The sequence below is a fragment of the Myotis davidii genome, unplaced genomic scaffold (genome assembly GCF_000327345.1).
Source record: "Myotis davidii unplaced genomic scaffold, ASM32734v1 scaffold44, whole genome shotgun sequence".
NCBI lineage: Eukaryota > Metazoa > Chordata > Mammalia > Chiroptera > Vespertilionidae > Myotis > Myotis davidii.
In genome coordinates, this window is record NW_006299705.1 from 4,693,222 (window position 1) to 4,705,021 (window position 11,800).

The 11,800-nt window shown below is 49.6% G+C and overlaps 1 protein-coding gene across 1 annotated transcript in view; it reads right to left on the reverse strand.

The window, feature by feature from the left end:
* LHFPL2 (lipoma HMGIC fusion partner-like 2) overlaps positions 1 to 1,761 on the reverse strand; it is a 21,761-nt gene extending 20,000 nt beyond the window's left edge. The window contains exon 1 of the mRNA XM_006775465.2: positions 1,236 to 1,761. Coding sequence (XP_006775528.1) covers positions 1,236 to 1,665 — 430 coding nt within the window. The 5' untranslated portion in view covers positions 1,666 to 1,761. The remainder of the gene's footprint in view (positions 1 to 1,235) is intronic.
* Between the last annotated feature and the right edge of the window lie 10,039 nt (positions 1,762 to 11,800).

The following is an 11,800-nucleotide window of genomic DNA, read 5'->3' on the forward strand; positions in this document are numbered from 1 at the left end:
CCCATTACCCCCTACACACACATACTCCCCCCTTAAGATTTGAAGAAGGAAAACATTTATCTTATCAGCTGTTTTTTGGGGAAAAAAACCTGTTTGATCTATTTACTTGGAAGCCAGCCTGCTGAGCTCAAGAGTTTGCTATCAGGCAGACCAGAGTGAATTCATTTAGGCTGTTTCTTTCCAGGCCTGGACACCAGGCCCAGCGCTTATCCTCACTGTCAAGGAGTTCTGTGCACACACTTCAGAATTTGCTGAGGGATGAGTCATTGTGCCCTTCAGTTAGGGTTGTAGGTGGATCGCTGTTTCTCCTGTTAGAGTTCAGAACAATAAACAGCTTGGTTATGATTGTTGAAATGTTCATTTCTTTTCTGAAAAAGCAAGAGTCTATCCCTCTGCTTCCTTGAGGATGTCTTCACTGTGCCTCGCATGTGCGCGTGTTTCTGCCCTCTAGACCAAGTCCCTTGAGCCCAAACTGACTCTCTCCCTCTTGGCTCAGGATCCACCTTTCAAAGCCACGTGGCAAAGTCCATGAAAGAACCGCTGGCCTTGGAAGTTTCTTGCAGCTCACAGCCTCCCCTCTCAATCACTGTAAGGAGCTCATACTTTTCTCTCCACCAATTTCTAACCAGCTCATCAGTGAAAAATCCTCAGAAAGTGGAAGTTAGTTTATATTTTCTGATCTGCACGGAACATTCTCCAGGCTCCAGGAGACAGACAATTTAAACCAGCACGTGAAACTCAGAGCAGCTAGCTGATACCAACTCCTTCCCAGCTTGCTGCTTCCCCTACCAAAGCTGAAATCTTGGGGTTGGGCTGACTGATGGCAACCAGCTCCCAGCTCCCCTCCCTGCATGGACACCCCACACTCACATTCCTCCTCAGCATAGAGTGCTTGCTGCAGGTGGATGCACTATGTAGAAAACATGCTTTTAATTTAATGGGAAAAGCAGAGTCGTAGTAGTTTCTTCAACAAAATCCAACTTAGAACCCGAGGAAACAGCAATGAACAGGAACATGAGAGCAGAGAACAGACACTTCCCCCAAAGACAGAGTAAAACGGGGAGAGGGGAGTGACCAGGGCAGTGCGCCCACGGTGCTGAGGGCAGACTTTTGCAAAATCAACCTGACCAGACAGAAGAGAGTCTTCAAAACGCGCAATAAGTGAGTAAGCAAGTGTGTGCGCCCTGCACAGAGCCCTTCCCGCTCCGAGGCCCCGTCCCTCCTCGCACGCTTACCTGCAATTCCTTGCAACAGCCCGCAAACGTTGAAAATACTTTTCTTCATGATGCTCTGCACACACATGGTGAAGACAGACACTAGGGCCACCATGCAGAGGATGAAGATGCCCGCGGCTAAGAAGATGGCAGTGGCCTGCCAGAAGCCGCTGGCGATCTCCCCGAAGTTCTCCGCGTAGGGCCCGCACAGCGTCTCTCGCGGGACGTGCTGCACCCCGGGGTTGCGGATGCAGCGGGCGTAGATGCCCAGGGTCGGGTGGTGGGGCTCCGAGGGGCCGCCCCGCTCCTCGGGATCCGTGCCGCCGCCGCGGGTCTTGGCTTTCCCAATCAGCCAGTCTGCGCTCATGAAGGCGATGAGCTCTGCAAACGCCACCACAATACTCAGGAGGGTCCAGAGCATCGAGCGACAGGTGACAATGACATGACACATATTGCTGCTCAAGGCGGAAAGAGGCAGGAGTCCACGGAGTTAATAAAAAGCCGGTGGAGAAGGAGGCTCGGCGGCCTCAGCAGGAAGACCGGGATGCTGGCGCCGGTCCGGGGCTGTCATGCTGCCATGTCCGGGCTCCGAGCTCAGCAGCCTCACCTAAGGGAGAAGCGGAGGAGGCGGTCAGCAGCGCCAGGCCCCGCCCCTGCAGCAGCAAACTTGCCGGTCCCGAACCCCAGTGTGAGCGCTGGCTGCGCCGACCGCCCCACTCCCTGCGCTGCTGACCTCCCCGCAGTCTTCCACTCCCACCCCCATCCTCCACAGCCGCCACCAGGTCCCCACAGAACCTGTGGAGCGGGTCGGCCCCCAGCCAGCACGCGGCCCTTCTCCTGAGTTTGTGGTCTTTGTTTCCTTCCCGAACGCTCCGAACTGACTGGTGGTTCCCCTTATCTCCAGGCAGCGTGACAAAGGCAAGAGGCCCTGCCAGCCCCTCCACCCGCCCCAGGGCGCCCACTCCATTATCTTTTTAGAAAAAGTCGAACAGCACAGGGATCCAGACAGATCTAGACATACTGGCAGTGAACCATCAACAGGCGGGCTTGCGCTTTTAAAAGTTCACAGGTCTCTCTGCCTGCTGTCTTGGTACTGGAGCAGCTAACTTTGAAAAACTTGCACCAAAAGTTTTTGCTTAACAGCAGAGAGCAGCAACACCTAATTTTATTGCCTGGGAATCAAATTACCAACAGAGACATAAGAGTATTTGCTTCGTGGGTAAAAGAGAATAAAAGGAAACAATGCCATTAAAAAAAATAACACATTGCTACACAAACTGCTTTTTCACCCATTTTGTCAGAGGGTCATTTTTAGATAAAATAAACTATACTAATTAAAATGCAAGAAAAAAAGAAACTCAACAGTTCGTGACTTAGTCACTTGGAGAAATTATTTAAAAATGACTATTGACTAAGTGTCTTTCCCACTGAGTGGGTTTGTTGACAACAGAAACTTGCCTGTAAAGAATGAACTGTCCCGATTCATCACATGGGCCTCTGCCTGAGCGTCCACTCACCCCAGGTCTGGAACTCAGCATGCCCATTGTTTCTGATCTCACAAGGACTCATTCTCTTCCCAAGGACAAATGGCTTCATTACCAGAGGGCTTTGCTCTAACAGCTCAGCCCCCTCTTCAGAGGAGCCTGAACCCTGACAGGGGCCACAGTGCTCATTGGCAGCCCCGTTTTCTGCCCCTTCTCCAAGGTCAGGAAGCACTGCACAGCTCACATCTGACATCTGGGTGCATGGCTCTGTTCTGAATGATTAGATCTTATTAACCCAGGTCATGTCAACTGCATAAGAACTACAAAGCCCCGTGGCATGTTGGCAGCTGGTAGGGCAGGGAGTGAGGGAAGATGGAGGAAGTGGGGAAATAGGACAGCCCAGTGCCAAAGTTTCTGCATCATGCCGGCTGACGTCTGGTGAGGGGTGACTACTTATCTCACAAAGCACAAACGCATTTGAAAGTCCTCACCCATTGTAGTTTTGCAACGTACTATTTTAGGAAATTAGCGCAATATTAGAAACATAGGCACTTAATAATTTTAAGTGTGTGTGTAATGAGGCTGTTCTGGGTCGTGTGTTCAACTGCAAGAGTTTCAGAATCCACCAGGTCTGGGGTCCCAGTCCAGTAGTACCACTGACTGACCATGCTCTGCTTCCTCATCTGCCAGATGGGGACAGTAAGAGTACCCTGCCTCACGAACTTGTGAGGCGTAAACAAGAACCTGTTCAAGCACCTTGCTCAGTGCATGGCATAGTAAGTGCTCAATAAATACCAACTGCTTTCCCTCAGGAGCTTTTCCCCTAACGTGGATGACACTGGTGAGACAACAATTGAACTGAAGGAGCTGCTCAGTAGATAACAGAAACTTGGCCACTGCACACAGAGAACGATTAAGCACAGGCTATTTAGAGATGAATGAGGTCACTGTGTCTAAGCTTCCCTGGTGGGCTTTCAGGGTGGGATACTGGTCTGACTTTCTGTTTCCCTGCTGCCTACTCCAGCTGCGAAGTTCCACTGTGGAAAATCAATTAGCATCAGGCCAGAAGTATAACCTACTCCTACTCACTGACTCTCAAGTCCCCATCCCCAAATATCACCAAATAGAAACGCCTTTGAAGAAAACTTAACAATACAACAGAGCCTTGGAGACTGTTTATAATGAACTGGCCATTCTGGATGAGAACAAGAAAACAGGTACACGACTCCCCAGAGTCCCCTCCACCCTCATGAACACTTGGAGCCAACAGGTGGGAGCCCAGCCTGTTAGGAGAAAATGAGGCTTCTACAAAGTCTTCCAATTTGATTAGAAAACCAATTTACTGTTATGCCAGCCGATCTCCATCCCTGCCCCTCTTCTGTTTAATGGCAATTGCTCAGTGAATATAAACCTCTACATATTTGTCCTTTGGGAGAACCTCAAGACTCTGCTACTTCTTAGGTGATGTGGATCCTAATTAATATGTCAAGTGTCCACTGTCTTGGCCAGCGAGCTCTGCTTAAAGTCAGTAATACAATTAGTTTGCGACTTCTGAAGAGAAAGGATGTGAAACTTCAGAAGGGAAGATGGCACTCACGGGCTTAGCAAAATGGTCCATGCCAAACTTAAGGCAGGATTATTTAGGAGCCCGTGTGCTTTGTGTAGGCTAGATAGTTCCCTGTCCTTTTGCGCTAAAACAATCCACTGCACCAAATTCTTATATCCACGCCTGAGTGGCTGGGGTGAGGCCTTTATTCTTCTTTGTTTGCTTTCCCCAGCTAGTTTGCTAATTACTGCTATGACAGAAATAGCCAGGATAGCAAGGCTGACAAAAACGGAGCATCCAAGGAAAGTCCTCAGGTTGCAGGAACAAGGGAAAACCTGGAAACAGCACAGCCAGGGCTCCAGAGGGCTCTGTGTTCTGGAACGTGTCCCACTCTGGCTGTGCCCCACGTGCAGGGATGCCTGCTGACACAGCACCCGCATCAAAGCGGAAGTAGATCCCTGGTAACCACAGGGATTCGGGCACAGAAAGTCTGAGCATGCAATCCGCTGCTGCTCAGTGCACTTCCTGCTTCTTCAAAACTCACTTAGTAAAACCAGGCCCTCACTGACATTCCCTATAAAAGTCTTCTATCCATGGGCTACCCGATCCATTCCCCTCCAGGGCACCTGACTTTACTATCACATCACTGATGGTTAATGGTCATCGGACGCCCTCTGACGTTCAGAAAATGATGCTATGCTTGTCATAACGACCTGCTGAATAAAGCCTCTTGGCAAGTAATAGAGAAAAACACCAAACAAATGAGAATTCTACAGAAACCTAGAGTAGTGGAGGAGCTGATAAATGGTTGGTCCGTGCGGTCGATTATCCCTGTGTTGTCCTCAGAGCCCTGATAGTTACAGAGCCAGGCCCGCTCTGTAATGCGTATCATGGGATCCTATCCCTGGCAGCTTTGCTGTCAGTGAGAAGGGAAGAAAGTGCATGTGAGAAGAGCCCCCAGTGCCACCTGGCTAGGAGGCTCCCTAAAGAAACCAGGAGCCAGGTTCCCTTCCCCTGGAAAGGCAGAGGCACCCTGAATGCACTGCAATCAAAGCTGCACCAGAAACCACACTGTCCACATTGCAGAGCAGCCAGGCCCACGAATGAGGCCACGGCAGACACAGTTCTGAAGAACACTACCTTGCTCGCTCACCTGGGTCTGGTTTTCAAGTTTATTATGAAACTTCGCAACACAGATGTAAGCTAAAAAAAACAATGAACACCCAGACTGGTGTTAGCATTTTGCCACGCTTGCTCTGTCACTGTGGTATACACACTCACCAGCACTCACACACAGACATTTCTGTCACTGTGGTATACACACTCGCCAGCACTAACACACAGACATTTGTGGACTGTTTGAAAATGAATTTCTGAAAATGAGTTTCAGATGTCTTGACACTTCACCTCTAAGTACTTTAGCATACACCTCCTAAAAATAAGGACATTCTCCTACGTAACCACAATAAAATTAACACGCCCAAGAAAACTAACAATAACCCCTTATATTCAAAGCATAGTCCACATTCAAATTTCTCTACCCTGCCCCATTTTAATAGCTGTTTTCTTAAAACCATGACTCAATCAAAGCTCATGCACTGCATTTAGTTATGTGTCTTTAGTTCCTTTTAGTCAAAAATAGTCCTCCCAACACTAATCTATCCCTCCCTGCCCATGTTCCCCTGATACTGACCTTTTTGAAGCTACCAGGCCAGCTGTCTTATGGAATACCCAACAGTCTGGATTTGTCTATTTCCTCACACGACCATTTAAAATTGCTCTCTATCCTGTTTTATAGAAACTGGAGGTTAAATCTAAAGGCTAGTTTAGATTCAGCTTCAATATTTAGGGGAGAATCCTTGGCAGGTGATGCTGTATAATTCCTAGTGTGTCATATCTGGGAGGAAAATGACAGGGGCTACACTTCGGAATCAGAATAACTTTACGGATGCATACACATACGTGCGTGTGTATCTCGCTGTCTGTCTTTCTAGAGAGAACATGCACAGGTCCTCTCTGGCGCTAAAGAATCCGAATTGTTGTGAGGAAGTAGTTAGAAGGTGGACCTGGGCAGGATTCTGTTTTGAAGGCTCCTTGGGTGGATTCTGATGCCTCGGTTGAGAAGCCCTGTCCTGAGAGATGCCATCCCAGAAGCTGAAGAAGTCTTTTTCCACAGGACTTCTATTCCTAAGACAGGTTTGCTGTGTTTCTTGGAGATGGAACCGCATTTTTTATGTAACATAAAAACACAGAGAGATCTGCAGATCGAGGGAGGGAGCTACAACTTTCAAGCGGCCGACCTTCTCCGGAGGGCAAAGCTTGTCACGATGAGGAAAGATTTGTGTGACCATAAGGAAGGGCCATCCTTCCTCTAACTGCAGAGCCTTCCTTTAAAAGAGGAACAACCTGGGCCCGGCTGATGCGGCTCAATGGTTGAGTGTCGACCTTTGAACCAAGAGGTCATGGTTCGATTCCTGGTCAGGGCATATGCCTGAGTTGTGGGCTCAATCCTCAGTGTAGGGTGTGCAGGAGGCAGCCAATCAGTGATTCTTTCTCACCATTGATGTTTCTATCTCTCCCTCTCCCTTCCTCTCTGAAATCAAGAAAAATATATTTTAAAATAAATAAACAAATGAAAATAAAAAGGACCAACCTGGGCTGCCAACGCTTCTCTCCTGTCTTGCTCTCTGCCCTCCACTCAGCCATGTGGAGGGGGCATTTGGCAGTGGACCAAGCCATGTTGGAAAAGGGCACTGAGCTGTGTGAGGTGGGGTGGCCGTGTTTTAAGAGCTGTGTAAACAGGCCTGGGATAAAATCTCCACTTGCCACTAAACAGCTGTGTGTCCTTTACATTTAACCTCTGCCAGCCTCAGTTTCCTCATCTGTAAAATAAGGCTAACAGCATCTTCCTCACGAGACTACCATGAGGATTAAGAGAGAAAGTATATGTAAAATCATCAGCAAGGCTTCCAATTCATTGTGCTCGACATATCTTAACTATTATCAATCATTATCCATGATTAGCTTGAAGTATTTGTGGTTCAGTGAGTACTCAAAAATGTTAACTCCTATTATTTTTTTAATGGAGAATTTTTTTCTTTATTGAGAAACTGAAGACTTGGGTACATCAAATAAAACCTATTTCGGGGGGCGGGGAGGAGGAAGGAATCGAAATCCACAAAGGGGGGGGGGGGGTTAACACTGTGTGGACCATAGCAGAACCCAGAGACTATATTCTTTAAATTGAAAAATCCTAGGTGTTTCATAATTGACCTTTTGTTACAAAATGACCTACTAGATTTGCAGTTTGTAGTTCTTGGTGTTAAGGTCCATAGGACAAGCTAGGAGGTCTTCAAACCTTGAGCTGAATTCCATGAGGGGTAATTTGGCTTTTGAATCATTTTGTCCCTGCCTAAGAGGTAGCAGCAGCAACAGCGCCCACCTTCTGGGCAGCTTCTTGCTTGGCATGATGAGCCTGTAGACCCGCCACAGCTTCATCCACCCGGAGCGGAGAGACTCGGGGACTCCAGCACCGGCAGCACTCAGAACTGTCGATCTCTACACGCATTCCCGTAGTCTCTCCAGCCAGGTTCGCATGCACGGTTTGGATGAGTGGAAACAAATGGTCTCTCAGCACCTGCTTCTGTTCCTGGCGGGGGTGCTGCGGCCAGCATGGAGGCGGTCAGGGGCTCCTGCCCTGCACACGGACCGCAGGCTGGGTGCCTGCAGAGGGGCTATGGCCTTGTCTGCAGCCTCTTGGGTCTCAAAGTGAACAAAGGCATAACCCTTAGGGCCGTTCTCATCACACTGCACCTGGCAGGGCAGAATGTTCCCAGAAGCAGAAAAGTATCCTCACGTGCCTCGTTATCTACCGACTTATCCAGGTTCCTGATGAAGATGGTTCCCACACCAGGTTTTCTCAGAGGGCCCCTCTGAGACCACATGGTGCGGACTGGCTTTCCCCTAATTACATCTAAGCTCATAGTCTCCAAGGACCCCTCAGCCTCAGCCAGCTGCTGGAAACTGACCTAGGCACAGCCCAGGGGCCGGTGATCATATCGCCGCGACCCGCATGGACAGTGCCGCCCGCAGGGCTGAGCCCTTCACACGGCCTGGCCTCGGTGACGTCGGCGTGCAGGTCACCAACGCACAGGGAGGCTGTGGGGTAGCTGCTGGCAGCAGCGTCCATCTCCCTGCCCGGACGTTTTACAGTGACCACACAGGACAGGGGCTCTTTCCGGAGCAGGGCCGCGCAGCTGGCTCACAGGTGGCAGAGCTGGTGCAGCTCGGAAGCAGGAGGCACCCAGGAGACCACAGGGCCACAGACAAGAGGCTCTCAAAAACATCATGGCCCTCCCTGGGAGTTTGTAACTTTCAGCTGTCCTGGTCTGAAGCTCCAAATTTCCAAAATAAGTTTATTAAATTGGGGCCTTCCCTCCAAATTACAAAAATTACTAAAGAGTCAACAAAATGGTGCCTATGCAGCCTCTGGGATACAGGTTTCTCTTTAAATAGAGGCCTCGGGCTCCTGGCAGTTAAAGGGTTTAAGGTTACAGCCACCAAGGAAGAGGGATGCAAAATATTTGCCGGTGTTGGGGGGCAGGGGAGGCGGGGAGCACGTGGACATGGCAGCTCACCACCCACAGGACCCACAGACGGACCCCCAGGTGCGGTGGGCAGGCCTGAGGCTGCAGAGGTGACTTCCCGGAGGAGGATTCGCTTTTTCTTTAAAATCTTTTTTTTTTTTTAAAGGGGAAGAGAAAAAGTGTTTTCAGTTTTGTTTTTAATCTTTTTCTCTTTTTCTTCAGGCTACTGAGCCCGAAAAGTGGCAGAGGCTGTGGTGACCCCGGACGGAGAGACAACTCCTCCTATCAATGATAACTCTGCTACATGGACCCATGTGGTCCAGACCATCAGTACACTTCGAAGAAGAACGCATGTTGCTCCTCCCTCACTGGCAGTTTCTTGGCTGATGCCTGTTCTCATGCTCTCCATCTCCTTGGACATCACGTGTCTTCTGGGGGCCTGGATAGGAGAAGTACGTGCTCTCACTTCCCCAGGACGGAGAGCCTCCAGAGCCGCTGCTTCCAGTGTGGTCCCGGACCACCCGCCTCCTCCCGGGGCCTAGGCCACCTGCTCAAAAAACCAAGTATACTTGGTCCCCCTCCCACACACACTGAATCAAACTTTCTGGAGGTGTTGCCAGAAACTGCATTTTTTACAAGCCCCCAGGAAAGTCCCAGCAGCTACATCTCAGCATCAGGAGGAAAGTAGCCTCAGGAGCCCGGAGGTGGGCCTGCGCTTGGTGCGGGGGAGGGAGAGACTGAAGAGAAGAGGCAGGGAAGTGTGGCCCAGCCCGTCAGGACAGAGCCAACCACCTGTCCTCAGCACAGCTCTCTAGCCACACAAGTCACAGGGACCAGCGATTGTGCAGGGGAACCAGCTGTCCCCCTGGCTCATGTGTTGTCCCATAATCCTCTCAGGGCATGAAGGGGCTGCCCACACATTCAGGACCTCCTCTTTTCGAGCACAAAAGAAGCTTTGGAGCTGTAGGGACAGGGCTGAGACTCACGTCTTAGCACACTGCGTGACTTTAGGAAAAAAAAATACAGCGACCAAAGGAGGTTTTAGAAACTGTCACCGGCCCTGGCCGCGCCCTACAATACACGCTATGGAAAAGCACACATTCTGACTATTCAAGAAGAGGGTCCTAATGCACTAATAACTAATAATTATATTGTTCTCTGAGTTACCGGCTCAGCATGCTCAACACTTCCTGTTGATTGCCAACATCCACCCCATGGTCTCGATAGTTCCCTTTCCTCCAGACACTCCTGGGAACACTCACACTGTGGTTCTCAACCGGGGGCAGTTTTGCCTCTGCTCCCCTCACAGGGGGCATCTGGCAAAGTCTGAAGACATCTTTGGTTGCCACACCTTGGGGGTAGGAGGGGGTGGGGCTACTGGTATCTAGTGGGAGAGGCCAAGGTTGCTGCCTACCACCCCGCAGGGCACAGCCCGCCCCCAGGAAAAAGCGGTGTCCACAGTCAAGTGAGAACCCTGCTCTGGCAGCTTCCAGCCGAGAGCAGTTTTTATATTTGTAGGTGCAACTTAAAACAGATTTCTAAAACCTTTACATTTTAAAAAGGTATATTCTAAAGAGTCAAGTCACACAGTCTCATCTGGATGGACATTCACAGTATTTACTGAATTAAGCAAACCTCCTGTTGTTTTTCTGAAAAATTTTAAGGTCTGTGCCAATCTGTGTGTCCAGGCTGGCAGGCTGGCGGGAAGCAGGATCTGACTTGTCAGAGGGGACAGACCTTGACCGGCTTCTGGGTCCCAGCAGCTTCTCCCAATCACAGACCACAGTCAGCTTTTGTTTCCTGTACTCTATTCTGCAAAATGGCAACATCCCCACCCCTACCCCAGTTATTAAGACGGGGAGTGCATTTGCTGTTAACATTCTTCATCTCCATTCCACCTGAAGGTCTTGAACTTGCCTCAGAAAACACCAAGGTTGGCCACACGGCCTTGACGTCTCTTGAACTCCCATCCCCTCGAGTTGGCCTGGACCACTCAAACTGTCAGGAGCTTACCACGTCGGCTGCTTGAGTTCAGGCCTGCTGGTGATTCCCTCACCCCAGCGTGGCTCCCAACCCCTCCACGCTTCTCTCTCCCCTGCACCCCTCGGCGGTTTCTGCTGCTGTGTGGCTTCTCGGAGCAGAAATGTCCTAATTCTTCAAACCACCTGAACTAGCAGCCTCTTTTATTTCTCGGCCCGGAGCTCCCAGTGAGCTCCTGCTCATTGTCAAGTTTGTTAAATCACTGGCCCAGGCCAGTCACATTTCCTTCCAGGTGCCCATTCCGACTCCTCCTTATCCACTCAGTCACGCTCTGAGCACCTTTTCTTTTCGAGAGGGGTCATTTTTACATTTCCGTCCTGAGGCATCGGCAGCCAGAGAGCAGGTCCGTCCACCTGTCTGGTGCTAATTTCTAAAAACGAACCTTTCCCTTCTACAAATGTCATCTAAAAGTCATTGGGAGGCTAGTCTGCCTTTATGTGCCCTGCTGCTTCATTAGCCCGGAGAGATCAAAAATCCAGCTCTCCAGGTAGGTGCTAAAGTTTGATTTGACTCAGATCCTATAAGCCAGGGGCGATATGCCGATGCCCTGTACATACTGTGGGGTCAAAAGGTTTTATCGTTTATTTAGATGGAGTAAGAACTTGAAGAGTTGCCTTTTAATGCCACTGTTTTATGTACTTTTAAACAAAATGCATTTTTCACATTCATAATGAATGCTGTGATATCAGGCAAAATGTACATCTTAAAGTGAGCCTCATTAGTCTTTTCAGGATTAGTGAGAAAGTACAGAGTTTTAATAGAGAAAAGTATCAAAGAGTGGAAAACAAAGAACTTACACATAAAAATCAAGATACACAATTAATGCCCTCTGTTTAAGTGGCTCCACTCTGAGCATAAACAACCCGCGGAAGATGGGCTTCCAGCCCGTCTAGAGGACAGCTGGGCAGCCTCTCCCAGGGCTGGGAGCAG